Source organism: Dipodomys ordii, unplaced genomic scaffold (genome assembly GCF_000151885.1).
Source record: "Dipodomys ordii isolate 6190 unplaced genomic scaffold, Dord_2.0 Scaffold8, whole genome shotgun sequence".
Taxonomy (NCBI): domain Eukaryota; kingdom Metazoa; phylum Chordata; class Mammalia; order Rodentia; family Heteromyidae; genus Dipodomys; species Dipodomys ordii.
Window position 1 is genome coordinate 24836215 of NW_012267224.1, and position 27865 is coordinate 24864079.

General features: G+C 40.2%; 1 protein-coding gene across 1 annotated transcript in view; it reads left to right on the forward strand.

Moving 5' to 3' along the window:
- Cwh43 (cell wall biogenesis 43 C-terminal homolog (S. cerevisiae)) overlaps positions 1-18164 on the forward strand; it is a 38350-nt gene extending 20186 nt beyond the window's left edge. Inside the window, exons 8-16 of the mRNA XM_013008961.1 lie at positions 287-412; positions 1039-1118; positions 3550-3655; positions 7416-7551; positions 8461-8610; positions 10852-10996; positions 15544-15605; positions 16302-16457; positions 17908-18164. Coding sequence (XP_012864415.1) covers positions 287-412; positions 1039-1118; positions 3550-3655; positions 7416-7551; positions 8461-8610; positions 10852-10996; positions 15544-15605; positions 16302-16457; positions 17908-17986 — 1040 coding nt within the window. The 3' untranslated portion in view covers positions 17987-18164. The remainder of the gene's footprint in view (positions 1-286; positions 413-1038; positions 1119-3549; positions 3656-7415; positions 7552-8460; positions 8611-10851; positions 10997-15543; positions 15606-16301; positions 16458-17907) is intronic.
- Positions 18165-27865: the final 9701 nt, after the last annotated feature.

Below are 27865 nucleotides of genomic sequence, written 5' to 3' on the forward strand. Positions count from 1 at the left end.
TCAAATGCCATCAGCATCCCAACAACCAGGAAACAGGAAATTTGAGGCCATTCGTTGCCAGGAAAAGGCTAGCTAGAATTTCTAAAGTGGTTCCTCCTAGACCCTTCCCTCATTTCTTATGCATGTCCCTGTTAGCCAAAGTCTACTAGAGTAATTGCTTAGGGGCTGAGTAATTCAATAATTGAATCGCCTAGGTGTGTTCAATTGAAAAGAAATCCTGACTCTTGAATTTACCACTGGAAGAATTTTTGGATTAAACTAGACTACATTCTCACTTTCTTAACAGGGACGGTGATGCTAATTATTGGGTTGAGTATGCTATTTGGTCCTAAGAAAAACCTTGACTTACTTCTTCAAACAAAAAACAGTTCTAAAGTGCTTTTCAGGAAGAGTGACAAATACATGAAACTTTGTAAGTATAGCCTTTTCTCAACTAAGAGCTAGGTGTGGCATGCACCTTATTATTTCAGCTATTACAGGAAGCATAAAATTGGTGGATTATGGCCCAGGCACATATCCAGGAAGAAAATTAGGCCTTATCTGAAAACCTGCCAATGGAAAAAAGGATAGATGTGTGGTTCAGTGGGAAGGGGGCCTGTCTAGCAAGCATGAGATCCTGAATTCAAACCCGAGTACTGACCCAAAATTTATTTATTTATTTGTATGTAGAAAGGGTCTCGCTATTTGGCCAATGCTGCCTTTGAACTTGTGGCTTTGACTTCTTGAGTGGCTAGGATTACAGTCATGCAGTTCCATACCTTATATTCTGACTCTTAAAGTTCCCATGTCTAAAGCTAATGAAATTTATTCACATGTTATTTTTCCTGATCATGGAGGTTTGTTTCATGTTTTAGAATTTATTTTTAAGTGCAAGGCTCTCAGAACATGTTCAGGCATGTTTTTTGACATCTGTATGAAGTATGTATGTAGGTGATCCATGATAATTAACTTGCAAATTAGACATTCATAGACAAGCTCATTAGATTCAGTAATTCTGGGAACCAAATTTTCTTTTGTATATTTTTTCTTTCCGTTTAGTTTTGTGGCTGCTTGTCGGTGTGGGATTATTGGGATTAGGACTTCGGCATGAAGCCTATGAGAAGAAATTAGGCAAGAGGGTAAGTAATTGAATTGTTTGAAATGGAATTTTATAATACACACGTAAACATATATGTATTTTTACACATCACTCTTCTGATTGAATGCTAGACCTAGAGAGAATGACTATCTAGGATCCCATCTGATATTGTAATAACAACTGTTAAAGAGCCCAAGAAAGAGATCATGATCTCTTTATCACTATTAATGAAAAGAAGAAAAAAGTTAAATGGCTTCTCTTGTTCATCTCTGTAGCTATTGAAGGCATGGCATATCCTCAGGACTCAGTAAGTGTATAGCTATTTCTTCATTATGTCTATTAGAAAAGAATAACTGATGTCATATCAGTCAGGAACTGTTTTAGGAAGGAGTCATTTGAAGTGAATGTGACACTGGTTCATTCATTCATTGGTTCATTATGTGACAAATGTTTATTGGATGTCTCTTGATACAAGATCCCTGCTGCCCAGGAATTTGTGTTCTAGTAGTGCTAGACAGTATTCAGAGGCACAAATAAAGACTGTAACTTTTTTTTTTTTGTTGGTCGTGGGGCTTGAACTCTGGGCCTGAACGCTGTTCCTCAGCTCTTCAGCTCAAGGCTAGCGCTCTACCACTTGAGCTACAGCGCCACTTCCAAGACTATAAGTCCAATGACTGTGTAGGAAATAGGATTACAAGGTGGAAAGTGATGTGGTCGTTAGTGGAGGCCACTGAGGAGGTGATATTTCAAAGAGAGAACAGGCTCGCTGTTCAGACAGCTGGGATCCAGAGGAAATGTGAATGAAGAATGGAGGGATAACCATTTAATGTCTGAGGTGTATCAGAGTGACTGGCGTGGCTGGAGTTTGGTGGAGTGGTAGAAGATGAAGTTGGAAAGGCTGTGGAAGGCAACATCATACAGGGCCTCAGAGACCACAGTGAAGTGCTCTCATTTCATGTATACTTATGGCTGAAGCCAGAGGGAAATGTCTGAAATGAAAGCAGAGAAAATGATGATCTATTTGGCTGCTGAAGGAAGACTGGCTTGTAGGGGGACATTGAAGGAGAATAGGAGTGGTGGAAGGGAGTTCTGTGTCTTTTTTTAGTGGTTCAAGGGAAAAGAGAATGGTGATTTTGATTGGTGGGGGGCCAGTGGAGTTGGAGAGAAAGTGGAAGGGTTCAGACTCTATTTTGAAAGTAGAGCTGATATGACTAATGAGTGAGTTGGATGTTGCTGAATCAGGAAAGAGATGAAACCCATGCTTTTGGCTTGAACTCCTGCAAGGGAGAAGATGTCACTTTCTAAGGTGATAGCTTATGAGAAAGGATAGCTTGATGGATACCATTCTCTGTTCATGACATTGACTGAAGTCCATAATCCTTCTTGTATAATGATGAAACACTGGTAGAATTTTTTAAACGCAAAGATGTTACCATTTCCTTTTCCAGGCCTGAAACTGTACAGTCCAGTTTGAGTTGGGTTTTTTGAGTAGTAATTAGTGGAGATTCATTTTGATTTTTTTTTTTTTTTGGTCATGAAGCCTGAACTCTGGGCCTGGGCTCTGTCCCGCAGCTCTTCAGCTCAAGACTACCACTCTACCACTTGAACCACAGTGCCATTTCCAGCTCTTTTTTGTTATATGGTGCTGAGGAATCGAGCCCAGGGCCTCTTGCATACAAGGCAAGCACTCTTCCACTGAGCCACCTTCCCAGGCCTAGAGATTCATTTTGAGAGGATGTTTAGGGTTGGGCAGTGCAGTCTCTGACTAACTTTTGGGCTGTGAGGAGCTGTAAAAAGGGGTTGTGCTTGTGGACCTTGGGCTTGCCAGTATGGTAAGCAGTGCCACTCTGGAATAGACTGATCACTTTATAAATATGGCAAAGGCCTCTCTACATCCCTCTACAACTGACATATACCTTGCAAGGTAACCATTCTTAAGATAGCATAGTTTAACAATGATCATTTTCATGCTTTTCTGTACATTATTATTACCCGAGATAGATTTCCTATTTCCCTGTTTCCATATTTTTAACTTTCTCTAAATGATATCCAGCATGTATTTTGCAACTTGCTTTTTTTTAAAAAAAAACTATAATCCTCTCTGGGATATTCATCCACGTGGATGAATCTCATTTATTAGGGCTGTGTAGTGTTCTATTGTATGTACCATCCTTTGTTGATTTTTTTCTTGATGGACATCCAGGTTGTTTCTAACTTTTTTTGGTATTATAAGCATGGCTTATTATAAATATTCATTTTCCCAACATTCCCATGTACTTTTAAGCTCTAAAATTCACAGAAAATGTGTTATGACCTTATAGCAATTCATCATTTTAATGAGTTAAATGTAGACAAATGTGAAGAAATTCTTTCACTGAAATAAGAATTTTGGTAGAGAGGTAGAAAAGCTAATTCTCTGGAAGGCTCATTGTTCACTATTCTCCTAAATTCCCATTAAAATGATTTCTCAGGCACCAGCCAAAGAGTTCTCTGCTGCTATCTGGCCTTTCAGATTTGGATATGACAATGAAGGATGGTGTAGTCTAGAAAGATCGGCTCAGCTGCTCAGTGAGACAGGTAAGTCTTTCTAGAATTTGTTCTAAGCAAGATCATAGAAGAAGGGATTACCAGATTATATACTTTGGAGGCTTTGATGGGTGGAACCACATCTGTCTTTTTTCCCTCTTTCCCTCCACCCCCCCCATCTGTCTTTAAGAGCAATTAATCCAGTTGCTTCTGAAGAAAACTTAGTGCTGGGTATCTGCAGGAGACGAGTCAGGCCCTTGTTGGAGCTGCTCCTGCTGGCAGCTGGTCACCTGGTCACTGCTGGGACCAGGCAATCTCTGGATTAAAATGGTCAAAAGTATGGAACAGACAAAACATGGGCTGTAGTCTTTGTTCGCATTCCAATCGGGGGGCGACTCTCCCCACCCACAGAGGCTGGGGACTTCTTCCTCATGAAACCGTTAGACCAGCTTCCCCTCCATCTGCCCAAGATTGTCCCATGTACAAAAGAAGATAATAATGAAGCAACCAACATGTCACAAAGATCTAACTGTTCCCACCAATACGTCAGCTGTAAGGTTTTCAGGTAAGGCCTGGGAAGACTTCATGGAGCATCAAAGAGGAAAATGAGACTGTGGCTACAAAAAGGAAAAAAAAAAGGACATTTAAATGAGGTAGATAAATGGAAGCTAGCCTACCCAGTTTTGTCCCTGCCATACTGCACCTGACTTTAGGGGCCCAAAAGATAGTTTCTTGTGAAGTCATGCCTTTCCTTCTGGAATTGTAAGCATTCCCAATATTGGGCTCACCTGTTTCCTTTGTGAAGTGAGCATCCTTTTAGGGGACCTACCACCCTGCGGCGCTCATCACTGCGGAGCTGAGCACACCTCAGTTTTGTACCTGCTGATGCTGCTGGAAAATAAATTTTGAATGCTTCACTACCAAAAAAAAGGTCAAAAGTTAGGGTGATTTGTGAAGAAACTTGGTTTTAAGAGTCCCAGGACCAACTTTGTTTTTGTACCCTAAGATACTCATCTTTGTATAAAGCATCCTTTCAAACATCAGAGAATTTGCTTCTTGCTGCATGGAGTTTGCAGCAGGATAACTGAGGGCTACATCGTTCCTGGTGATGGCATTGCTCTTGTAGAAATTTCTGAGTTTCTCTAGGAACATAATGCCACAAACATTTTTTCTGGCCCTTGGTCCTTTTTATATCTTGATTGTAAGCCTCTTGATTATAAGCATCAGGCCAAAGTCTAAAGAAGTCAATAAATTTACTTCCAGTGGAAACACTACAGAGCTGTTCACCTTGGAATAAAACGCTACTCTGTGCCTTTTTATTGTTAGAAACAATACATGTTGGAATAAATTAGGTCTTTGTGAAAGACATTGATACTACTTGAAATGGGGGTGGGGAAGATGCTCAAATATGCTTTCATTCTTCCCAATATTTGCTCAAGGTGTTCTGTGTTTTAATTGCATTCCAAACACAGGAAACTTGCCTTTAGAGCTCAGATTTGAACCACTTCCCTGTTGTGACTTATAAAGGAGTTACTTTGTTTGAGGTTTATGAGTAAAGGGAAAAAGGTTAAGGATGAGAATAAAGGGAGGGCTTGGTTTAACCACCTGCCTTCCAAGCACAGGGTCCCAAGTTGGAACTCCAGTACTGTCTAAAGAAAAAAGGTAAGGGAAATAAAATAAAATTTCCAGTTATACATCTCAATTCTGTGTGTTTAATTAAGGTCTGGTGTTAGTATTACCTCTTTGGGATTATATGATTGAGAAATGAACTAAAACAAACATGAAAAAGTTAATTTAATGGCATACCATACTGGAAATCTGAAGAGTGACACCAGGGTTAAATTCCAATTCTTGTTCTACTTCTTTTAAAAAATGATCAATATGCACATGAGTCATTTAAATATACTAGATTACTGGTGTGTTATTATAGCTTTTCTTTCTGATTTGTCAGGCATAGTTTGGCAGCACAAAAACACATTCAATAAAAAAATGAGTATATTGAAAAAAATAAGAGGGCTGGGAAGGTGGCTCAGTGGTAGAGCGCTTGCCTTGCATGCCTGAGGCCCTGGGTTCGATTCCCCAGCACCACATAAGCAAAAAGAAAAAAGTCGGAAGTGGCACTGTGGCTCAAGTGGTAGAGCGTAGCCTTGAGCTGAAGAGCTGAGGGACAGTGCCCAGGCCCAGAGTTCAGGCCCCACGACCGGACCAAAAAAAAATGAAAAAATAAGAATAAATATTTGCCAGGTGTGATGATTCAGGCCTATAATCCTAACACTTGGGAAAAATGAGGCAGGAGATCATGAGTTTAAAGCCTGTATGGGCTACAAAGTAAGGTTCTATCTCAATAAAACAACATTTATTTTATTTTGTCAGTCGTGGGCTTGGACTCAGAGCCTGGATGCTGTCCCTGAGCAGCTCTTTCCTTCAAGCCTAGTTCTCTACTGCTTTGAGCCACAGCTCCACTTCTGTTTTTCTGGAGATAAGAATCTCACAAAACTTTCCTGGCTTTGAACCACAATCCTCAGATCTCAGCCTCCTCAGTAGCTAGGATTACAGGCGTGAGCCAACAGCATCCAGCAACAAGTTATTTTCTGCTATTTTCATTTCTGATTTCTTTTTTTTATTAATAAGTTTTTTTATTGTAAAAATACCATATAGAGGAGTTACAATTACATGAGCAAGGTAATGAGTACATTTCTTATCAAACATTGTTGCCTCCTCCTTTGTTTCCCTTTACCATCCCTGCCCTCCCAGCCCCCCCCCCACCAAATTGTAAAGTTCGGTTTTTGACATAGTGTCTTGGTACCTCTCATTGTTGCAATGGCTCCAGCTGTATCCCTATTTATACAATTTGTTTTTTCCCTTCCCCTCCACAAATTATACCAACATCAAATACAGTGAAAACAGGGGTTATACCATTGGGGAGGGACATAAAAAGCAACAAAGAAATCACCTTATAAATACGTTAGAAACAATAGCAAGAAAGAAAAACCATTTGAGTCCTTATCTTGGGGTTCATTTCGCCTAACCTTAACTTATCTGACCATTTCTGCTTATCTCAGACATATACTACTTATTGCAAATAAGGGAAACCATGGGACCTATGTTTCTTTGGGCCTGCCTTACTTCACTTAATATAATTTTTTCCAAGTGGTTCCATTTCCTAACAAATGAGGCAATGTCATTCTTTCTGATGGAGGCATAGATGTGTGTGTGTGTGTGTGTGTGTGTGTGTGTGTGTGTATCTCACATTTTCTTGATCCATTCATCTACTGAGGGGCATCTGGGTTGGTTCCAGATCTTAGCTATGGTAAATAATGCTGCAATAAACATAGTTGTGCTGGTAGCTTTAGTGTGGTCTTGTTTGTAAACATTTGGGTAAATGCCCAAAAGTGGGATTGCTGGGTCATAGGGGAGCTCTATGTGGAGTCTTTTGAGGAACCTCCATACTACTTTCCAAAGTGGTTCCCTTCTGGCCACATCCCCTCTGATTTCTTTTCTTTTCCTTTCTTTCTTTCTTTTCTTCCTTCCTTCCTTTCTCTCTCTCTCTTTCTTTCTTTTTGTCAGTCATGGGGCTTGAACTCTGGGCTTGGGCGCTGTCCTTGAACTCTTCAGCTCAAGATTAGTACTCTACCACTTGAGCCACAGTGTCACTTCCAGTTTTCTGGTAGTTAATTGGAGATAAGAGTCTCCTGCCAGGGCTGGCTTTGAATCATGATCCTCAGATCTCAGCCTCCCGAGTAGCTAAGATTACAGGTGTGAGCCATTTCTACATTTTAAAAATTGTATGTTTTTCCCCCTTTTAAATCAGGTGCAGATTTTATAACAATTTTGGAGAGTGATGCTTCTAAGCCCTACATGGGAAACAATGACTTGACCATGTGGCTTGGGGAGAAGCTGGGTTTCTATACAGACTTTGGCCCAAGCACAAGGGATCACACTTGGGGGTGAGTATACCTTGAACCAGGCTTGAGCATGGTCACGAAAGAGTGGCTCAGGATTGGAGTAGAGAGCAGAGATGATCATCTTCATCCTGTCACGGTGTCCACTCCATGCTTCTTGGGAAATGGGAAGGCGCTGGGACTATGCATATACCTTAATTTTTAAAGCAGGTTTCCTGTTGCTGGTTATTTCTAATTGAGGTAACAGCAGCAGGCCTATCTGACCTACTGCTGTCCTCAGAGAGCTTAGGATCAAGTGTAAAAAACCAGGAGGGGCTGGGAAGGTGGCTAAGTGGTAGAGCGCTTGCCTTGCATGCATGAGGCCCTGGGTTCGATTCCTCAGCACCACATAAGCAAAAAGAAAAAAGCCGGAAGTGGTACTGTGGCTCAAGTGGTGGAGCCCTAGCCTTGAGCTGAAGAGCTGAGGGACAGCGCCCAGGCCCAGAGTTCAGGCCCCATGACCGGACCCCCCCCCAAAAAAACACAGGAATTCACTTGACCTCCATATGCATAGATTATTTATTCTGGATTCTACTGGCCTCAGATGGAAACTATCTGGGAAAAAAATGCCCGGCAAGTTCCACAAAGCAAAAGTTGAATTTCCCACACAACGATTATTCCATTAATAGTAGAACCAGTTATGCAGATGTTGGCAGTACATTCCCAGTGCTTCATTCTCATGCTCCCAAGCACTTACTAAAACAAACTTGATGGTGTGCTGAGCACCGCAGCAACACATGCTAACTGTGATGTGCAGTGAGCTGACGAGCGGACTGCCCCGTGTTTCTGCCACATTCCTGCTCTGGATGCAATTAGGGAAAGGCTGTGTGTGTCATGGCAATTTCTAATGTGTTTTCTTTGTCCTGGCTGGAGGACATGATGGGGCTCATGTAGTTTCTTCTCATTCCCTTACAGGATTATGGTGCTGTCCAGATACCCAATTGTGAAATCAGAGCATCACCTTCTTCCGTCACCAGAGGGCGAGATTGCACCAGCCATAACCCTGACTGTTAACATCTCAGACAGACTGGTGGACTTTGTTGTGACACATTTTGGGAATCACGAGTGGGTGTCTTTGGTTTACTTAAGATTACAACTACTTAAAGATAATAGTAATAATAGTAATGTAAATTAAAAAATAATATATAAATGCTAAGAAATATTAGCATATAACTTCATTTTTTAATGATAATTTTTCTTAGATACTTCTTTTCTAACCTTCAAATGATTGTTTTCCCACATTGTAACCATCAGACATAGGAGTCTTTGAGATGCAGGCAGAGATGTGCAGTGCGGGGCTGAGGGAGCCCACAGTTATTGGCTTGTGTAGTCTGTCTCTGTGTGGGTGATACACCAAGTTCATTTCTGCATGCAATCTTCAATCTGTAAAGAGCAAGTACCATTATTGCCCCATTTTACAGATGAATACAAGTGGAAGAGAGCAGTTAGGTGACTTGATAGGATCTGAGTCACTATTTACTGAGGAATCAGGAAATTAAAATTTAATACATAAATTTAATACATAAATGATTTGGACAATAGGGTATCAGTGCTCCTATGGACATGCTAACACATTCCCCAGCAACGCACGGGACATATAAACCTGCCGGCCCTGCCAGCTCCTCTGTGTGGGTGGAAAGAATGGGACAGAAAATACTCTTGCTTGGAAATGGATAGATCCAAGGAAAAGAGAGAGGGAAAGGTTTGAGAGAAGCCATGTCTAGCTAATGCTTCCCAACTGAATCAATTAGGAAAGTGCTCCCTAGTAATAAAGACGGGAAGAGAGACCCGTGATGGTTTTCTAAGTCAATTCCTCTACAGGGAACATGGAGAAATGAAGAAAGAGTTGTATCTCCAAGAACAATCATAAGCACTGACTTAGTACTGACCAGTTCCTTACTAATTGCAACCAAGCCACTACGATATGGTAAAAGCAAAACTAAAAGTATACAATTTATACTCTGCAACATGAAACAAGATGTTAGGTTCTATGTGCTACAAAATAAGCACCAAGCTCCTGCCCACCTTAGTGACAGAAGAGGTCACAGGACTATAAAGTGACTAACAGAATATTAGAAAGACAACAATGGCCTGTGTCTTCTAATCAACAATGGCCTGTGTCTGTTACCTTATTGTTTTGGTTATTTCTGTTTTTCTCACACTAATATTGATCTGTGAAAGCATACTGAATATTTTTCTGAAAGAAGATAGAGTATTAGCCATACAAAAAAACCATCTAAATCTGAAAAAAAATCTTTATGACTCATTATCAGACTCATACCTCTTTACAAAAAAAGAGTGAGCTGGAAGACAGCTGCTATTGATGGTCCGTATATATTTTTCTGTTGCTAGACACTGGTTGCCTCTCTGATTCCTGTTTAGCTTTCAATTACCTAGGTAACTAATTCCCTATATTGAATTCACTTGGAAACATCTGGAGCATTTCAGTTTTCTTGGCTGGATCATGTCAAATATGATGACCTATTTTCTACCAAATGGATTGTAAGTCTCCCAAAAGCTTGAAGTATCTGACTAATTATCCTTTTTATGTCTATAGTAATTAGTGTAATAAAAGCAACATGTCCAAACAGTGCTTACATAGAAGCCAAGGAGGCTTTCAAAAACAAAATGTTCAAGTTGGGTGATGGTGGCTCACACCTGTAGTCTTAGTTACTTAGGAAGCTGAGATCTGGGGATTTCAAAGCCAGCCCAGGCTGGAAAGTCTGTGAGACTCTTACCTTCAACAAACTACTCAGAAAAAGCCAAGAAGTGGCACGGTGGCTCAGTGGTAGCCTTGAGCAAAAGAAGCTCAGAGCAAGCCCAGGCCCTGAATTCAAACCCCAGGACCAGCACGCGCACGTGCGCGCGCGCGCGCGCGCGCACACACACACACACACACACACACACAGAGTTCAACTGAAGGAGCTGTGTAGATTACGTAAGTCTGGTGTGCTCTGTAATTGTTAGGATTTTCCTTCTTACTAGTATTCTGACCTCTTCTGTTTGACAGTTCCTTAACTATAATACTGCTTCAATTGAACAGTTGGACAAGCACTTTATTTAGAATAGTTAATTTAACTTGAATCCAAATTATTTGTGGAGAAAGACCATGCTGTTCTGACTCAGTAGTCACTCTCAGTTCAAGCACTCTATGCTTTATTTGTTGCATAATTTTAAAACATTTGGCCAGATAAGAATTGCTTTGGGTTGGTACCCTGAAGATATTCTTTGGGAAACTTAGTTACCTAAGGGTTAGTAAAAATGGTTTTACAACTATAATAGAGTACATTTTTGCATTTTTTTTAGAGATGACCTTGACAGGAAACTGCAGGCTATCACTGTTTCAAAACTACTGAGAAATTGTTCGCATCAAGTGGTATTTTTGGGCTATGTCACTTCAGCACCTGGTTCCAGAGATTACATACAGCTCACAGAACATGGCAATGTGAAGGTAACATACTCTTAATAGGATTTCTGGTTGATTAAATAATCTGCCACTTTTTTACACACCCCACCCCTCCACAGCCTAACAGCATATAATCTGATTATCCACTGCTACATGAAAACCATCACAAAACATATGCTGATTTAAAACATCAGCAATCTGTACTTTGGACAGGGCTCAGTGTGGTGCTCACCTGACACTGCCATTATGAACAGATCACAGGTGGTAGGCAGGTGATTTAGGCTTGAGACCATGGTTTCTTTCTCAAGGTATTTGAGCATCCTCCCCTCAGGGTGGCTGGGTTCTAAGAGTGAACATTCCAGAAAATAAAGAAGAACGTGCATTGTTCTGTCTGACCTAGCTCTCTACATCATTTAGTATTGTTGCTCTTTCCATCACCCAGTATAATCACATTCAACTGGAAAAAAAAAACCCATAAACCTCATCTCTTGTTGTGCGGAGTCTCATCAATTCATCAACTATATGGGCAGGAGAAGGAAAGTGAGATCGTGTTGTGGTCATGTTCAGAAAGTACAGTCTACCACATTGTAAAAGTTAGTTTAGGATCTGAGAGTAAAATATGATATGAAATGTTACATAAGGAGAATGGCTTGCTCTGAATGAGTCTTTGGCTTTTTGGATCTAAAACAATGGAATTCTTCAGTGTAGCCAGATCTATGCACTGTTTGGAGAAACTGACACAATTTTGTTTTGCTTTTTTAAGAAATCAAATCCTCAAGAAGGCTGGTAAATATACCAAGCATACCAAATACAATCTACTGAGAAACATAATTGTAATATTACTATGCAAATTTCTGGTTCTTTTCATCTTGCTTTTAACTTCATGTCTCAAGATAATAGCTGCAGAGGAGAAAAAAAGCTTATCTATCTTAGGTTTTACTATTTTAACTCTTCTCAGAGTGTAACATTAAAAAGACAGGGTTTTCTGCATGTGGCAGAAAATGTAAATGATGGTGGTTTGAGTAAGAGAGGGTGTGTGTGTGTGTGTGTGTGTGTGTGTGTGTAAAGGCATTGGTTGTCTGGATTTGGTGCTTTTCAGCCACAGCCTCATTCATCCAGGACTCCACTCTCATGGCCTCTACTGCCAGTGATTCAGTCATAGAGAATAATAACATTGATGTTCTAATTTGCAAGACAAGGGAAAGGATAACAAAATGGCCAAAAGCATATGCAAATTATTTTGAAATGAAAAATTCAGAAAGTTGACCTCCAATTCACTTGCTTATGACTGGATTTTTGTCACCTAGCCATGTTTCACTGTTCACAAAGTCAGCAGGTACAGTATTCGGACCTGATGGCTATAGATCCAGCGAATCTGATCCTTGAAAGAAGAGCCAGTATTGGGGAGATGAGTTAGATTCTGAATTCATGGAGAAGGCAGAAGTAGAGTCTTGATGGATTCTGATTTCTGGCTGCAGTTAGTGGGTTTATGATAGTGACATTTATTATTATTGAGAATACATAAGAACAATTTTGCACAGACAATGAACTCAACTGTGAGCTGAGCCTGAGGTGTAGATGGGACCTTAGTGGAAATTTGCATGGTCAGGTGAATGTATGGGTCTGGAATTCAGGAAGGTAACCTTAATTAGAAATATGGATCAAGGAGTTGCCAGCATATAGGCAAGTATTGATACCCTGGAAATAGATAATAGTATTTACAAAGTTAAAGAAGTACAAAAGGAAGACCAAAGAGAGTCCCTTCAATTAGTGTGCCATATTGAATACCTGATTCTGGGTACTTTATAAAGAAACGAGGCTTATTTAACTCACATTTGGGAGACTAAAAGTCTCAGATCAGTTGGTCTATCTGTTCTGTGGCAGGCCCCTCACAGCATCAACATGGTGAAGAGCCGAAGGGGAAGCAGCCATGTACAAAACAGGCCAAGGGCATGGCGTAACTTCCCTTTTTAATAATGCGCTCCAGTGAGGTGTAACTCCCTCTGTGAGATCAGCATGAATCCTCTCGGAAGGAGTGACTCCATTCACCTAATCACTTTCCATCAGGCCCTGTCTCTTGAAGGGCCTACACTGAGGACCAGGCTAGCATCCCATGACACTTTGGGGGATGCACTCCAGTGACATGTAAACCCCAATAAAGGCATGAATATTGTTATCATGGGAGATGGTAGTGAGGAAAACGGAGGTAGGTCATCTGGGGAAGGATCTTGAGAGAAGCTCGAGTGTCAGGGAAAATCTGCATAAAATCAGGATGTATTGCTTATTCATCATTATGCAACAACTAACCTCAGCCTTACTGTCTTAACACAGTAATAGTTAATAGTCTATGGATCGACTGAGTGGTTTTCTGTTCTCTGGGAGCCGCTTGGACTGCCAGCGAGCATCCTTGCTATGGCTGGAGGGTGGAGTGTGGCTTCCACTCCTACCTGTCACACGTTGATGCTGGACTTCTGTCTCTACACGGTTTCTCATCACTACTAGCCTAGATGGTGCCTCATTCATCAGCTGTGTGATTTGGGGCTAGTTACTCAACCTTTCTGGGCCTCAGTTTCCTCATGTGAAGTAGAGCTAGTAGTATCTATTGTATTAGTGTTGCTAAAAGGATGATATTTCATCCTTCGTAATAAAAAGTCTGTAAAGTCCTATCAGCTTTACATATTGGATTATGTGTGTATGAGTCTATGTACAGAATCAAGATAACAGTATAAAAGCTTGTTGGATAAGAATTTTTGCATCTTAATAGGAAGGGCATTCTTACATTTGTGTGTGTGTGTGTGTGTGTGTGTGTGTGTGTGAGAGAGAGAGAGAGAGAGAGAGAGAGAGAGATGTTTGAACATGGTGTTAGGGAAGAGACATCTTGTTTGAATTTTTACTTAATCCTTGGTTGGTCTCCATTATCATGTTCAAAAGTGCATTTGAGATTGTCAGTAGATTCTGATATTGCTTTCTCTATTAGGGAGTTTATTAGTATGTAGAGGAATTTTAATCATACATACTTGGGTGAGCAGATTTTTGTGTTTAAGAAATGAGTACTTAAATTCTGTGGTCTTAAAGTTTTTATAGCATCCTTTAAAAACCTAATAAAATAAATAAACAGTCATACATACATATAGCTAAATGACTCAAATTTTTATCTCTTTCCAAGGTAAGCCAGAACAATTCTTCTTTTATGCATTTGCCTTTTTCATCATTAACATCTTTTGACTATTATTAACATTTAAAAATTTAATTTTTGGGGGCTGGGAAGGTGGCTCATGGTAGAGCAATTGCCTTGCATGCATGAGGCCCTGGGTTCGATTCCTCAGCACCACATAAGCAAAAAGAAAAAAGCCAGAAGTGGCGCTGTGGCTCAAGTGGTAGAGCGCTAGCCTTGAACTGAAGAGCTGAGGGACAGTGCCCAGGCCCAGAGTTCAGGCTCCATGACTGGACCCCCCACCAAAAAAAAATTAAGTTTTTAAGACTTTTACACTTCCATCATATATACACAAGGACACATGTGACATAAATAATAACAGAGATTCATTGGCACTCATTTACCAATCACTGAGCTGTACCCCCCCCAATAAACTCAGAAAAAATAGTAAGTTGTATATTCTTATTTATTTATTTATTTTTTGGTCTGGTCATGGGGCCTGAACTCTGGGCCTGGGCACTGTCCCTCAGCTCTTCAGCTCAAGGCTAGCGCTCTACCACTTGAGCCACAGCGCCACTTCTGGCTTTTTTCTTTTTGCTTATGTGGTGCTGAGGAATCGAACCCAGGGCCTCAAGCATGCAAGGCAAGCGCTCTACCACTGAACCACCTTCCCAGCCCCTGTATATTCTTATTGATTTAAAGTTGCATTTAATTAAGTTGTAATAGTGAAACTCAGGGTTGGTAAAAAGTCAGGTATATGTTTGCTTGTAGAATATTTAAAAAGAAGACAGTAGATATTTTTCCCATTAGCACAAATAGTTCCATATTTATTGTTTTCCCAATGCAGTACAGAAGAAAACCATTTCTACTCCCCTTCTCAGATGAGAAATGACCCTGGTTTCAAGCTTTCAGCATGAAAAAGGCTTCTGATTACTCCCCAGATGTGTTTACTTCCATGATTGAATTGAACAAACACAGCTTGAGCACCTGCAAAACCCAGGCTGCGTGCTAAGTACCAAACAGCCAAAGTGAATTCTGAGTCTCTGTGCTCAAGCAGGGGAAGGGGAAGACATAGAAACTAAACACTGTGGCTCCATGGTATGGCTGGTGGGTGGATTGACTGGTAAGAAGTGCTCTCTTGTTCTCTCGATAAGAAATTTGTTAAGCTGCAGGAGGGTGCAACCTAGAGTGTAAGAGCCCAGTTAGCTGTCTCACTCGCTCTCCAGACCATCTTCATCTCTGTGTTACTGATGTCTAGTTCAGAGATAGAGGGCCAATGAATGAACAAATAATTTGGAACTTAAAAGATCAGTAGGAGACAAGAGAAAATAGCATGCATGCAAGCATATTTATCACAATAGCTCACATCTTTTAAAAATAATATTCAGAATAAAGCATTGTTTTGGGAGTACTTAAAACACTCTCTGCTCTGTGATAGGATATTGACAGCACAGATCAAGACAGATGGTGTGAATACATTATGTATCGGGGGCTGATCAGGTAAGTGTGTAAGCTGTGGCTCAGGTGGTAGAGCACCTGTCTTGAACAAAAAGCTGAGGGACAGCACTCAGACCCTAAGCTCAAACTCCAGAATTGGCATACCCACAAAAATTCTTTGCTGCTTGTGGTTTCTTCATTTTTCCATATGAACTCTTCAAAATAAGAACTATTTGGATAATGTCTATAAAGTATTTCAAATTTCTTGGAGAGCTGAAAGCTCTAAGTCAAAATAGAATATGGATTTTTTTCTGATACATACAATCTTTTATTTTAGCCTTGTAAGTGCGGCTGAAAACATGCATGTGGTATTTGGGTTTTTAAAGGTAAGAAAGAATTTAGGCATACATGGGGTCCTGAAGAAATCCTGTTAGTAACCAAAATCATAAACATGTGGGAAGCAATTTGTATAGGCAGAATATTCATTAGTATGTAAAAGGAAAGTAAGGTTGCTAAGTATATTTATTTAAACAATGTGACTATTCCTTATTCATTTACTATATTATGAAAGAAATATTTTTAACAGAGTAATGAACCATGTTAATTGTGAGTGTAAAGTGAGACACGAGAAATTGGCCAACTAGTATACCTCATCAGATTGGGAGAGCACTGGTGATAGACCCCAGGTTCTTTCTCTACTCATTAGACTTTTTTATATGATAATAAAACCTTTATAAACCATTGCTACTTTTGCTACAGGTTGGGGTATGCGAGAATCTCTCACGCTGAACTGAGTGATTCTGAAATTCAAATGGCCAAATTTAGGATTCCTGATGACCCCATTAATTACAGAGACAACCAGAAAGTGGTCATAGACCACAGAGAGGTTCCCAAGAAAACTCATTTCAATCCCAGGTATGTGGTTCCTTTATTGTAGTATAAACCACCATGTCCTTTATAGAAACCTAAATATTGCTTCAAAAATGAGCTGAAGATTATAATACATTCTAGATAGTTGTTCCTGGTAAGGGAACCTAAGGCAAAGATTTTAAATTTCTGCTTAGGTTGTAGTTATGGTCCCTCTTTTCTGAAATGGAGATACATGGAGCCCCTTGGGTAAAAAGGTGATGATGTCATCACCATCATCATCATCATCAACATTATCATCATCACCACCACCATCCATCACTGCCATCACCAACTCTACCATGATGATAATAGTGAATAAAGTTAAGTGCCTTTCTGTCCCATATCCTCTTCCAGGTTCATTGTATGCTATCTTAACCCCCCCCTCAATGAATTGCTAATCCTATTATCCACATTTTGTTAATAAGGAGGCTCAGATTAAGGAGTGTGAAGTTCACTGGGGATTTTGTGGCAGAACTGTTTCATCAGCATGATGGGGTTGCTGTTGAGTCTCAGCTCTGGCTCCACACTAGATCCACTTGGACAGCTTTTTGAAAATACTATTGCTTAGCTAGGTGCTGGTAGTTCACGCCTGTAATCCTAACTAATCAGGAGGCTGAGATCTGAGGATCAAGGTTCAACCCAGCTTAGGTAGGAATAAACTACCAAAAAGATCAGAAGTAGAGCTGTGCCTCAAGTGGTAGAGTTCTAGCCTTGAGCAAAAGAAGCTCAGGGACTGTGCCTAGGCCCTGAGTTCAAGCCCAAGGGTCAGCACATATGTGTGCGTGCGCACACACACACACACACACACACACACACACACACACCATTGCTTGAACTGTATCCCAAACTGATTCATCAAGACCTCCTGTGGTAGAACCTGGGTTTGAGGGTTTTAAAATCTTTTTTGTGTTAGTTCATTTGCAGTTAGAATTGAGACTATGGAGTGTGGATAATTTGTTGCAGATATTCTACTGTGTAAAATAAAATGGGTTTTAATTTTGTTCAGATTTTAATAGAGGTTATTTATTTGTAACAAAGCATGATTTGGGGTATGTATTCATTTCACTACCATGGTTGCATGATTAGAAGAATTCTACATAAAACAACATAAGGTTGGGTGCTGGTGCCTTAAGCTAGTAATCCTTGCTACATAGGAAGATATAATCACTACTTGAATTCTTTAGCTTTTGTAAGGGTATTTTTGGGCATAATAATTGTCCAAATTATTGTTTCAGTGATGGAACAAATGCAAAAAAGTCTTTTTTCCCCCATCTTAAAATTTTAGTTTGCTTTTACATATGCATGAATCATTTATGTTCTAAGTGATTTTATAAGTTGATTACATCAATCTTGGTTTTATAATAGCTAAGTAAAACTACAACAAATTATGGCTGAACTTTTATACAGGAGGCTATCTTTCTGAAATAGTTTTACATATCAATTATTTCTTTCTTAGGTTTGGATCATATAAAGGAGGACACAATTATGAAAATAATCATCGCTTCCACATGAATACTCCCAAGTATTTTTTATGAACTATTTAAAACAAGAAGTCATTGACTGTGAAAATATAAAAAAAATACTGTAAGATCAAATGAAAAGATTAATTAAAGCGGGAAGATACAAACAACCTCAATTTTTAAAAAGCATAGAGCTATGCAGTAAGAAACTTCAACAATTTATAAAATATATTGCCTAACAAAAGCATTTGTCCAAATCACTTTTTTTTTTTTTTGGGTCCAGTTGTGGGGCCTAAACTCTGGGCCTGGGCACTGTCCCTCAGCTCTTCAGCTCAAGGCTAGCGCTCTACCACTTGAGCCACAGCGCCACTTCTGGCTTTTTTCTTTTTGCTTATGTGGTGCTGAGGAATCGAACCCAGGGCCTCAGGCATGCAAGGCAAGCACTCAACCACTGAGCCACCTTCCCAGCCATGTCCAAATCACTTTTCCTAAAATTTTTTCTTTTTTTTGGGGGGGGGAGGTCTGGTTGTGGGGCCCGAACTCTGGCTGTCCCTCAGCTCTTCAGCTCAAGGCTAGTGCTCTACCACTTGAGCCATAGTGCCACTTCCGGTTTTTTTCTTTTTGCTTATGTGGTGCTGAGGAATCGAACCCAGGGCCTCAGGCATGCAAGGCAAGTGCTCTACCACTGAGCCCCCTTCCCAGCCCCTTTTCCTAAAATTTTTAAACAAAAAATAGAATGTGCAGTCATGTAAAAAGTTTACTACTAGATAATTTTTTAAATGACTTATCTTTTAAATTCTGTGAAACAGGAAATTGACCTATTGAGTAGCTGAAAGACTACTTCAAAAAAGAAAGCAGCCTTAAATCCTTGGGATAAAGCAGGCCAAAAATACTTACAGACCTAGTCTAATTGTTAGAAGAACAATATGTCTGTGTAGCTATTAGTGACTGCAAGCATTTGTAGCTGTACCACCCCCACCCTTCCCTGAGCTGTGAGACATTGTCTATCTTTTCTCCCATGCTTAATATCACTCCATGGTTATAGACGACACCTATGTGGATTCTACCAATCCCTAACCAGTGCTAAATGCTGTCTTTAGTGTGTGCTTCTAGTGAAGATTATCTTGAGTTCTGGGCAAATAAAGGGAAAAGTAACATGTATTCTAGATTGATGGGTTGGGAACTTAGGAAATAAATGACTGTGATGAAGAAATAAATATGAGCCAACCATTTTGTTGGCCACTACTAATCAGTTCTTTGGAATCTTGTGCTTTAAATTGAGGCATTGCCCAACAAAACCCGGAGCATGTTTTAAGGCAGCTTTTCTGCACATTACAAATGAGCTTTTTGATAAGCACTTCCCAGTACAGGGCATATGCTTTATTGCTTAGATTTTGTCACAGGAAATCCTCAGGTTATCTCTAGCAGAAGGCACTGTGTCTTTACTAAGAAGCTCTGTTTCCATTTTTCTTTATCTCAAAATATTAAAAGGATATTCCTTTTTCTTCTACTAACCTTGTCCTTTTTTTCTTGTCATTGGGGATTGCAATTGCTAGAATACTCTTGAGGTTTAAATTTATGCTCAAAGCCTTTGCAAACACCCTCTCCCTGCTCTTTCAAAGAACTGGGCTTTGCTTTATTGGCTACATAGAAACCTGTCTCATTTTTTTTCTCCCACAAAATACCCAAAGCATTGAAGAATACCTTGGAAATCGACATCATAGGTAAGCAGTGGAAAATGCCCCTCCAGCTGCTTCTGAATGTGCCCATGCTGAACAGCACATCTCTTATGCAGAGCTAGGACTTCAAAGTTACACCAAAATTAAAGTTCAATCAAAGCATCATTCACTTGGAACATTTTGGCTTTGTGGTTATCAAGCAGCCTCTTACTTGCAGCAGCTTGAATTTCCATAAAAGGAACAACAGGAGTGCTACATTGCATTACTTGGCAGTGAAGGTAGCTGTTATTGTAAAGAGGAAGAAATGAATATAGAGGGAAGATTATAGGAGCAGAGTCAGCTGCAAATGAAAGGCAGAGTGTCTGAGCACTGTGGGAGGAGATCAGTGGGAAGGGGAGGTGTGCCCATGCTGTAGGTCCTCTTATTTCCCTTATTGTCAGTGTCTGAGGCCTGTGGAATTTCTGTGGCTTGCCATTTGGTTTGCCCTACTTGTCAGGAAAACTGGTGTGCCTCAGAGAAGTGCAGTGGTTTCTCAAAGGGCAAAAGTAGGGCGGGGTCTCTGCTAGGTTTGCATAAAGGCAAATTTCTGGGGTGCAGGAAAAATTATTTATTACAATTACTACTCTAGCTCATTGTATCTTAGTGTTTTGAATGTCAACTTTTGGATTGTGTTGATAGCAATGCTATTCAAAGGATATCCATCATATATGTATATATTGATTAGATAGATAAACATGTAAGTATTAATAAGTAAATATATATAGAGACATATACTCTACTAATTAATACATATGCTTATGAGATACACCCAGAAGCTTTCACTTGTGGATGGCCTAAACAAATATCTGAAGTGAAATCACAAATTCTCTTCCCTTATTTTGTCATTTTGCTAAGTAATCCTGGGTTAGCAGAGGGCATTTAGCTTCTTCGGTTTGCTTCCCCACTCTGGAGTTTGAGGGTAAGGTAAGATGTCACCATCTCACAAGCTGTTGTGAGTTAAGTGAGTACCCAAAGCACATTGGGAGCCTTGAAGCAGAAACCTGTTCTTTTCCTGGCTAGTTGGGGAGCCCATAATATCAACAGTTTAAGTTTTTTACCCTGTTGGGGTAACTCCATTAGTTCTAAAACACATCAGCATGTTAGATGTATGGAAGCCATACATAAGGTCTCTTATAGTCTACCGTACTTTGATATACATTGAGAAGCCTTGACAGGAAGGGCAAATGGAGAGAGCAGTGAACAAAGTTGCTCTACATATATCCTTTCCAAAAAGTGCCTATAACTTTCCACTAAAATTCAAATCCACAAGAAATGGTAGCATTGAGTGCTGGTGACTTACAGCTGTAATCTTAGCTATGGAGGAAGCTAAGATCTGAAGATCATAGTTTGAAGTCAGCCCAGGCAGGTAAGTCCATGAGACTCTTATCTCCAGTTACCCACCAGAAAACCAGCAGTGGTGCTGTGGCTCCAAGTGGTAGCTTGGTAGACTTCAGTGAGAGCTCAGGGACAGTGTCCCTGAGTTCAGGCCCCACAACCAACAACATCAACAACAAAGACAAATGAAGAAATACTAGCGATTCAAGATATTGTAGATGGAAACAGTTCGATATTACATTATTGCCAAGCACACTAGAAAAGTCACATGACTGATTATTCTGAGGGAGTAAGCATTCAAAGTTCTGACTTAGGCTGCACACGCTTCAGCCTAGCAGCTGAACACTGCTGAGTGCATTCCTAAGTATTGGTAACAAGTGTTGGCCAAAGCTTTTTGCTAAGATCCTTTAGAAAGTGTTCTAACCTTTTGTGTATGAGAATCGCCTGGGGGAGCCTGGGTAACTGGTACATTACTGGGCTTTGCCCCTAGAGATTTTGATCCTATAGGTATGAAGTAAGGCAAGAAATGTGTTTGGTTCAGAAGCTTCCCTGGTGATGTGATTGCAAGTGGTTTGCGCAAAAGAATTTATGGTTTTTGAATCACAGATGTTTTTTGGAGCTGTTAAGTACTTTAGAGCTCATTTGGTGTAAGAGTTCTTCATCTTTTTTCTTCATAAGAGCCGAGATGATTGCCACAAAGAAAAATGCATGACACTTTCTCATTAATATATTCTGATTTGCCAAAATCACAATGTTAGAGAGAATGAAAAATGCTACAGTTTGAACAGCAGCAATTCATTGCAGACGGAGGCATAGATTTTTCAGTGTATTTTACTCAGTGTTCTACTGTTGAACTTAATACTACCTCTTCAGAAAACTCTTCAGAATGCTAGGTAGAAAGAATAAGCAATAACACAGGGTGACCCTGAACTCAACTCATGTTTCTGGAATTGTTAATAATTTTGAACATGCTATTAGCGATTGATTTCCTGGTGATACGAAACACAATTGGCACATGTCATTGTGTCAGAGCTAGTTGTCTCCTGGAATTTCTGCTCCTTTTCTTCCCTGGGTGAGAATCTTCAAACTTTAGATAGGAACACAGATACCCAGAGAAAATATAACTCCCGGCATCTCTTACAACTAAGCATGACCATCGGACTAAGTTCTTACCAACAGGATAAAAGGAAACAGTGTGTGGGTTCCAGACAATGCCCATTTGGGTAAGGTCATTCACCATGATTATTCAGTTTCAATAGCTTTCGTGTAGCTTTGTTCCCACCAACTGAAGCTCTACCCAAACTCAGAGATTTGCTTTTCTCAGGAGGTGAGAATACTATTTAAACTACAGATCCCAAGGGAGTGGAATGGGACAAGAGGCACCATTATCAGGAGGAGAAATATGCCGGATCTTTGGAGGTTAATTCTCTTTGGTCACCAGGCTGTAGAGGGATAGAACAAAAGATCCTGACATACATACATACATATGACAAGGCTAGTGTGAGCAGGGAATTAAAGCACACAGCTTTCAGGTAGCGTGAAAAAAGGTGAAGAGGAGAAGATTTACCCACTGAGTGGGGTTTTGCAGTGCTAGGAAATTCAGCCACTGGCGTAGAGAGCTAGACACCCTCCAGGGTGTCACATTGAGGAGGGGTTAGGTACTGACTTCAGGAAGTTATGGCCAGCAATATGCTTTGAGACTGACTCAGAGGAAAAGCAGTCAGGAGAGTTTTACTACTGGCTTAGTCACCTGGGCTGATACATATACAAACCATAGAAGGTTGGGCTTAAGCAACAGATAATTATTTCTTATGCTATTTGGTTCCTGGCTAGTAGATGGCTGCTTTCTCATTATGACCTCAGTGATAAAGAGATGTAGTCTTTCTTCCTCTTCCTCTGGGGACATTAATGCCATCACAAGGTCCCCATCTTCATCACATTATCTAATTACTGCTCACAGGCCTTATCTTCTGATGCTATCATGAGCGAGGGGAGGGCACAGTTTGTTTGGACTACCAGAAACTGGGTGGTGTATAAGCAGCACAAAGTATATACAGTTCACTGTCTGGAGGCCAGGAGTTCAAGATCCAGATCCCAGTAGACGAATCATCTGGAAAGGCCGGCTTCCTGGTACATATGTATTACCTCTCTGTGTGTCCTCATGGGATTGAAAAAAATCAGAGGAGCTCTCAGGAATCCCTTTTATAAGAGAACTAATCTCATTCCTGAGAAGGGTGTTACAGTCACCCACCGAATATGTCACCTCTTAGTGACATGACATGGGGATGAGAATTTCCCCTTATGTATTTGGGAGGAGGAGGGTGGCTAGAAATGTTCAGTGTATAACAGCTCCATCCAGAACTTGAATCAGGGCAATGTGAGAAGGTATAAAATTCATAAAATAAGGGGAGAAAACTGAAAAAAAAAAGGATTACATTGCACAGGTGATGATTTCATTAGTGATCTGGAAGGTCGAACGAAGAGGTTTATCTAGAATGGAAACATTTAAAAAGAGTCCATGAGGGAGGGAAAATTAAGGCCCACAGCGGATAGGTCCAGAAGTTTGTGCATTTGTGCAGAAACAAATTATAAGGAGAATGGAAAGAGGAGAGATAATAGAGATATGATGGACCATAACCTTCAAATCCTGAACAGGATGAAGGAAACTGATCTACATTAAGTGATACCTGGGGAGACATTTCAGAGGTCACAGGATCTAGGGAGATTTCATGTTACTTCAGATCATGGGGTTGGGAGTTATTGCTTCAGTACCTTAATTCCTGAAATAACTGCTCCTGTGCTCTGCTGACAACATGTGGGACAAGTAGCCAAGAAATATGTCTTAGCTGATGTGCCTCAAGGGAAATATGATCCCAAAAATAATATGTTTAGATTCGAGACATAACATCACATATAATGGGATACAACATAATAGTGAGATAAACAATAATAACAATAATTCATGGGTGAGATAACTATATTATACTTATGCCTGCTGGTGAAGCCTCATAGAAAATGGACCCAAGAAACCTATTGCTATGCAAGCTGAGTTTATTGAAATGTGCTGAGAAGAATGACCTTGATCACACCTCAGTAGAGGCCCCAAGGAGGAAATGGGAGGAAGTTAGGGAAGGGCACTTATAGGGAGAGAAATATGTATTCTTGATGCCTGGGTACCAAACCCTAGTACAAAGGGAAACAATAACAGCAGTGTGAGACATCAACTAACCTAACATACACAACAGATCTCCTGTAGTTAAAAGTACACAGTCTGAAGTCAGGCACCAGTGGCTCATACCTGTAATCCGAGCTACATAAGAGGCTGCAATCTGAGGACTGTGGTTCCAAGCCAGACAGGGAAGGAAACATTCCATGAAACTCTTATCTCTAACTACCAAAAGGCCAAAGAGGAGTCTCTGTAGCTGAAGTGGTAGAGTGCTAGCCTTGAGTGTAAAAGCTAAGGGATAGTGCCCAAGCACTGAGTTCAAGCCCCAGTAAACACAAACTTTGCACCTCCCCCTTCCACTTCCACATCCATACCCACACTTACACCCACACACAACCACAGAAGTACAGTATCTGAAAACTTTCAGCATGTCCTTCTGACATTCCTACTGGAAGTTAATTGAAATGGCCAGGGTCACTGCTTTTTTTTTTTTTTTTTTTGTAGGTCGTGGGGCTTGAACTCTGGGCCTCGGCGCTGTCTCTCAGCTCTTCAGCTCAAGGCTAGCACTCTACCACTTGAGCCACAGCGCCACTCCTGGCTTTTTCTGCTTCTGTGGTGCTGGGGAATTGAACTCAGGGCCTCATGCATGTAAGGCAAGCATTCTACCATTGAGCCACCTTCCCAGCCCCAGGTCGCTGCTTTTATTCACTGTGGTTCAGTGAAATGGTTTTATCATGTTTATTAAAGCCAAGGAAAAAGTGCTGGTTACTGCATTTGTTTAAAGTTTCTGTTGCATTAACATTCAAATCTCAACTGCAATTGGCAAGCACAGAGAGAAATGGAACAAAGCAGCCTACATAAGAACTGTCCATAGGAGTGATAAATCTCAGCGTTGTCATTTGGACAGGTACTATTCCTTTATTCTTTGGCTCTGTTCTCACCTGGATGGACTGTATTCATAGGCAGTTCTACCTGAGTGCAAAATGGTCACAAAAATCTGTCTATTCTCACCACCCCAACTCCCTGACCTCACCTTGTCTTTCTTTCTTGAATTCCTTTGGCTTCAGCCACATTGACTTCCTTTCTGTTATTCACATATAACCTAAACAAACCTGCCACAGGGCATTTGTGATTGCTGTTCCCTTTGCCTTTCTGCTTAGAGCAATTGTTCCAGTTATTCACATGACTCATGGTTAAACTCTTCTGACACTCTAGTTACATAGGAAACAGTGAAGCCTTCCCAAACATGGTTTAAATTACAGCATTACGTCTCCCCGAAAAATCGCAAATCATGTTATCATTAGCCAGATCAATATAGAGAATATTATATATTATATATTTGCCTGCATATTTCCATTTGTTTCCCATAGTTTCCAGTACATTATAAGCTCCATGAAGAAAAGGCTTTTAAATAACTATATTGAAATACAATCTACATGCCATATTTTTGTCTTAATGGAAAGTGTATGACTCAATACTTGTATGTGGGTTTGTAACTATTTCTTTTTTCCTAAACCTAACCCTACATTAATGGGAATACAAATGATAGATAACCTTAGTCATAATTATAACTGAATCATTAAAATGAGTGCTCTATGCAGCAGAAATCAGGAAAGCAACTCCTTTTGTAATAGCCCCACAAAATAAAATACCTAGGAGTAAACTTAACTAAAGAAGTGAAGGACCTCTATGAAGAAAACTTTAAAAATCTGAAAAAGGAAATTAAAGCAGATCTAAGGAAGTGGAAAAACCTCCCATGATCCTGGATAGGGAGGATGAACATCATGAAAATGGCAAAGGCTATCTACAAATTCAATGCAATACCGGTTAATATCCCAGCCTCATTCTTCAATGAAATAGAAGAAACAATCCAAAAATTCATATGGAACAATAAAAGACCCCAAATAGCAAAAATAATCCTTAGAAAAAGAACAGTGCTGGAGGAATAACTATACCAGACTTCAAACTCTACTGCAAAGCCATAGTAATCAAAACAGCTTGGTACTGGCACAAGAAGAGATCTGAAGACCAATGGAATAGAAATGAAGACCCAGAAATGAACTCATAGACCTATAGCCACCTAATCTTCCATAAGGAGACAAAAAAATAGAATGGAAGGAAGATAGTCTCTTCAGTAAATGGTGCTGGAAAAACTGGTTAAACACTTGTAGAAAACTAAAGCTAGATCCTTACATATCACCCTGCATCAGAATTAACTCCAAATGGATCAAAGACCTTGAAGTAAAAGCAGACGCCTTGAAAACATATAAGAAGGAATAGGAGAAACTCTAAGGCTCCTTGGCATAGGCTGAAATTTTCTTTTCTTTTTTGTCAGTTGTGGGGCTTGAACTCTGGGCCTGAGTGTTGTCCCTCAGCTCTTCAGCTCAAGGCGAGCGCTCTACCACTTGAGCTACAGCGCCACTTCCGGCCGAAATTTTCTTAATAGAGATCCAGAAACTCAACAAATCAAGGAAAGTTGGACAAATGGGATTGCATGAAACTCCAGAGCTTCTGCATGCAAAGGATATAGCTGGCAAGATCAATGGAAAGCCCACAGACTGGGAGAAGATTTTCACTAGCTATAAAACAGACAAGAGCCTCATATCTAAAATATACTTAGAACTCAAAAAATTAAGTCACCCACCCCAAAAACAAATTCTCAAAGAAACAATCACCCCATTAATAAGTGGGCTAAAAACTTAAAGAGAGACTTCTCTGTAGAGGAAATAAGAATGGCCAATAGACACATGAAGAAATGCTCAACTTCTCTGGCCATAAAAGAAATGTAAATCAAAACAACATTGAGATGCCACCTCACCCCAGTTAGAATGGCTATAATCAAGAACTCTAATAACAACAGATGCTGGAGGGGATGTGGCCCAAAAGGAACCCTAATGCATTGTTGGTGGGAGTGTAAACTTGTTCAGCCACTCTGGAAAGCAGTATGGAGGTTCCTCAAAAAACTCCCCTATGACCCAGCACTCCCACTTTTGGGCATTTACCCAAATGATCACAAACAAGGCCATACTAAAGCTACCAGCACAGCTGTGTTTATTGCAGCATTATTTACCATAGCTAAGATATGGAACAAAACCAGATGCCCCTCAGTAGATGAATGGATCAAGAAAATGTGGTACATATATATGATGGAATTCTATGCCTCCATCAGAAAGAATGACATTGCCCCATTTGTTAGGAAATGGAAAGACTTGGAAAAATCATATTAAGTGGTTACCCAGTCCCAAATAAATTTAGGTCCCATGGTTTCCCTTATTAGCAATAATTAGCATTCATATAGGATAATATTATCAGATGAGCGGAAAAGCTCAAAAAGCATGTACAAATGACCATATAAATTGATGCTAAGTGAAATGAACCCCAAGATAGGGACACAAGAGGTCTATCTTTATTGTTACTGTTTTAAATGTACCATGTGATTTTATTAGTTTTTGTTGTTGTTTCCTTTGTGTGTTCATTCCCCTACGGCATATCCCCTGTTGTCACTGTACTTGATTTTGATACCCTGGATCTTGTATATACATATGTCTAATCTGGGGAGAGGAAGGAGAATAACAAAATGCTGAAACAAGGACACAGGATGACCCATTGCAACAAAGATACCTACTGGACAGTATATTGGAAATGAACTTTTTGACTTTGGGCAGCAAGGGAGGAGGGGGGAGAGGAATGAGAGAGGTGGGGAAGGAAGGGACAACAACAAGGAAGGGAAGGGGT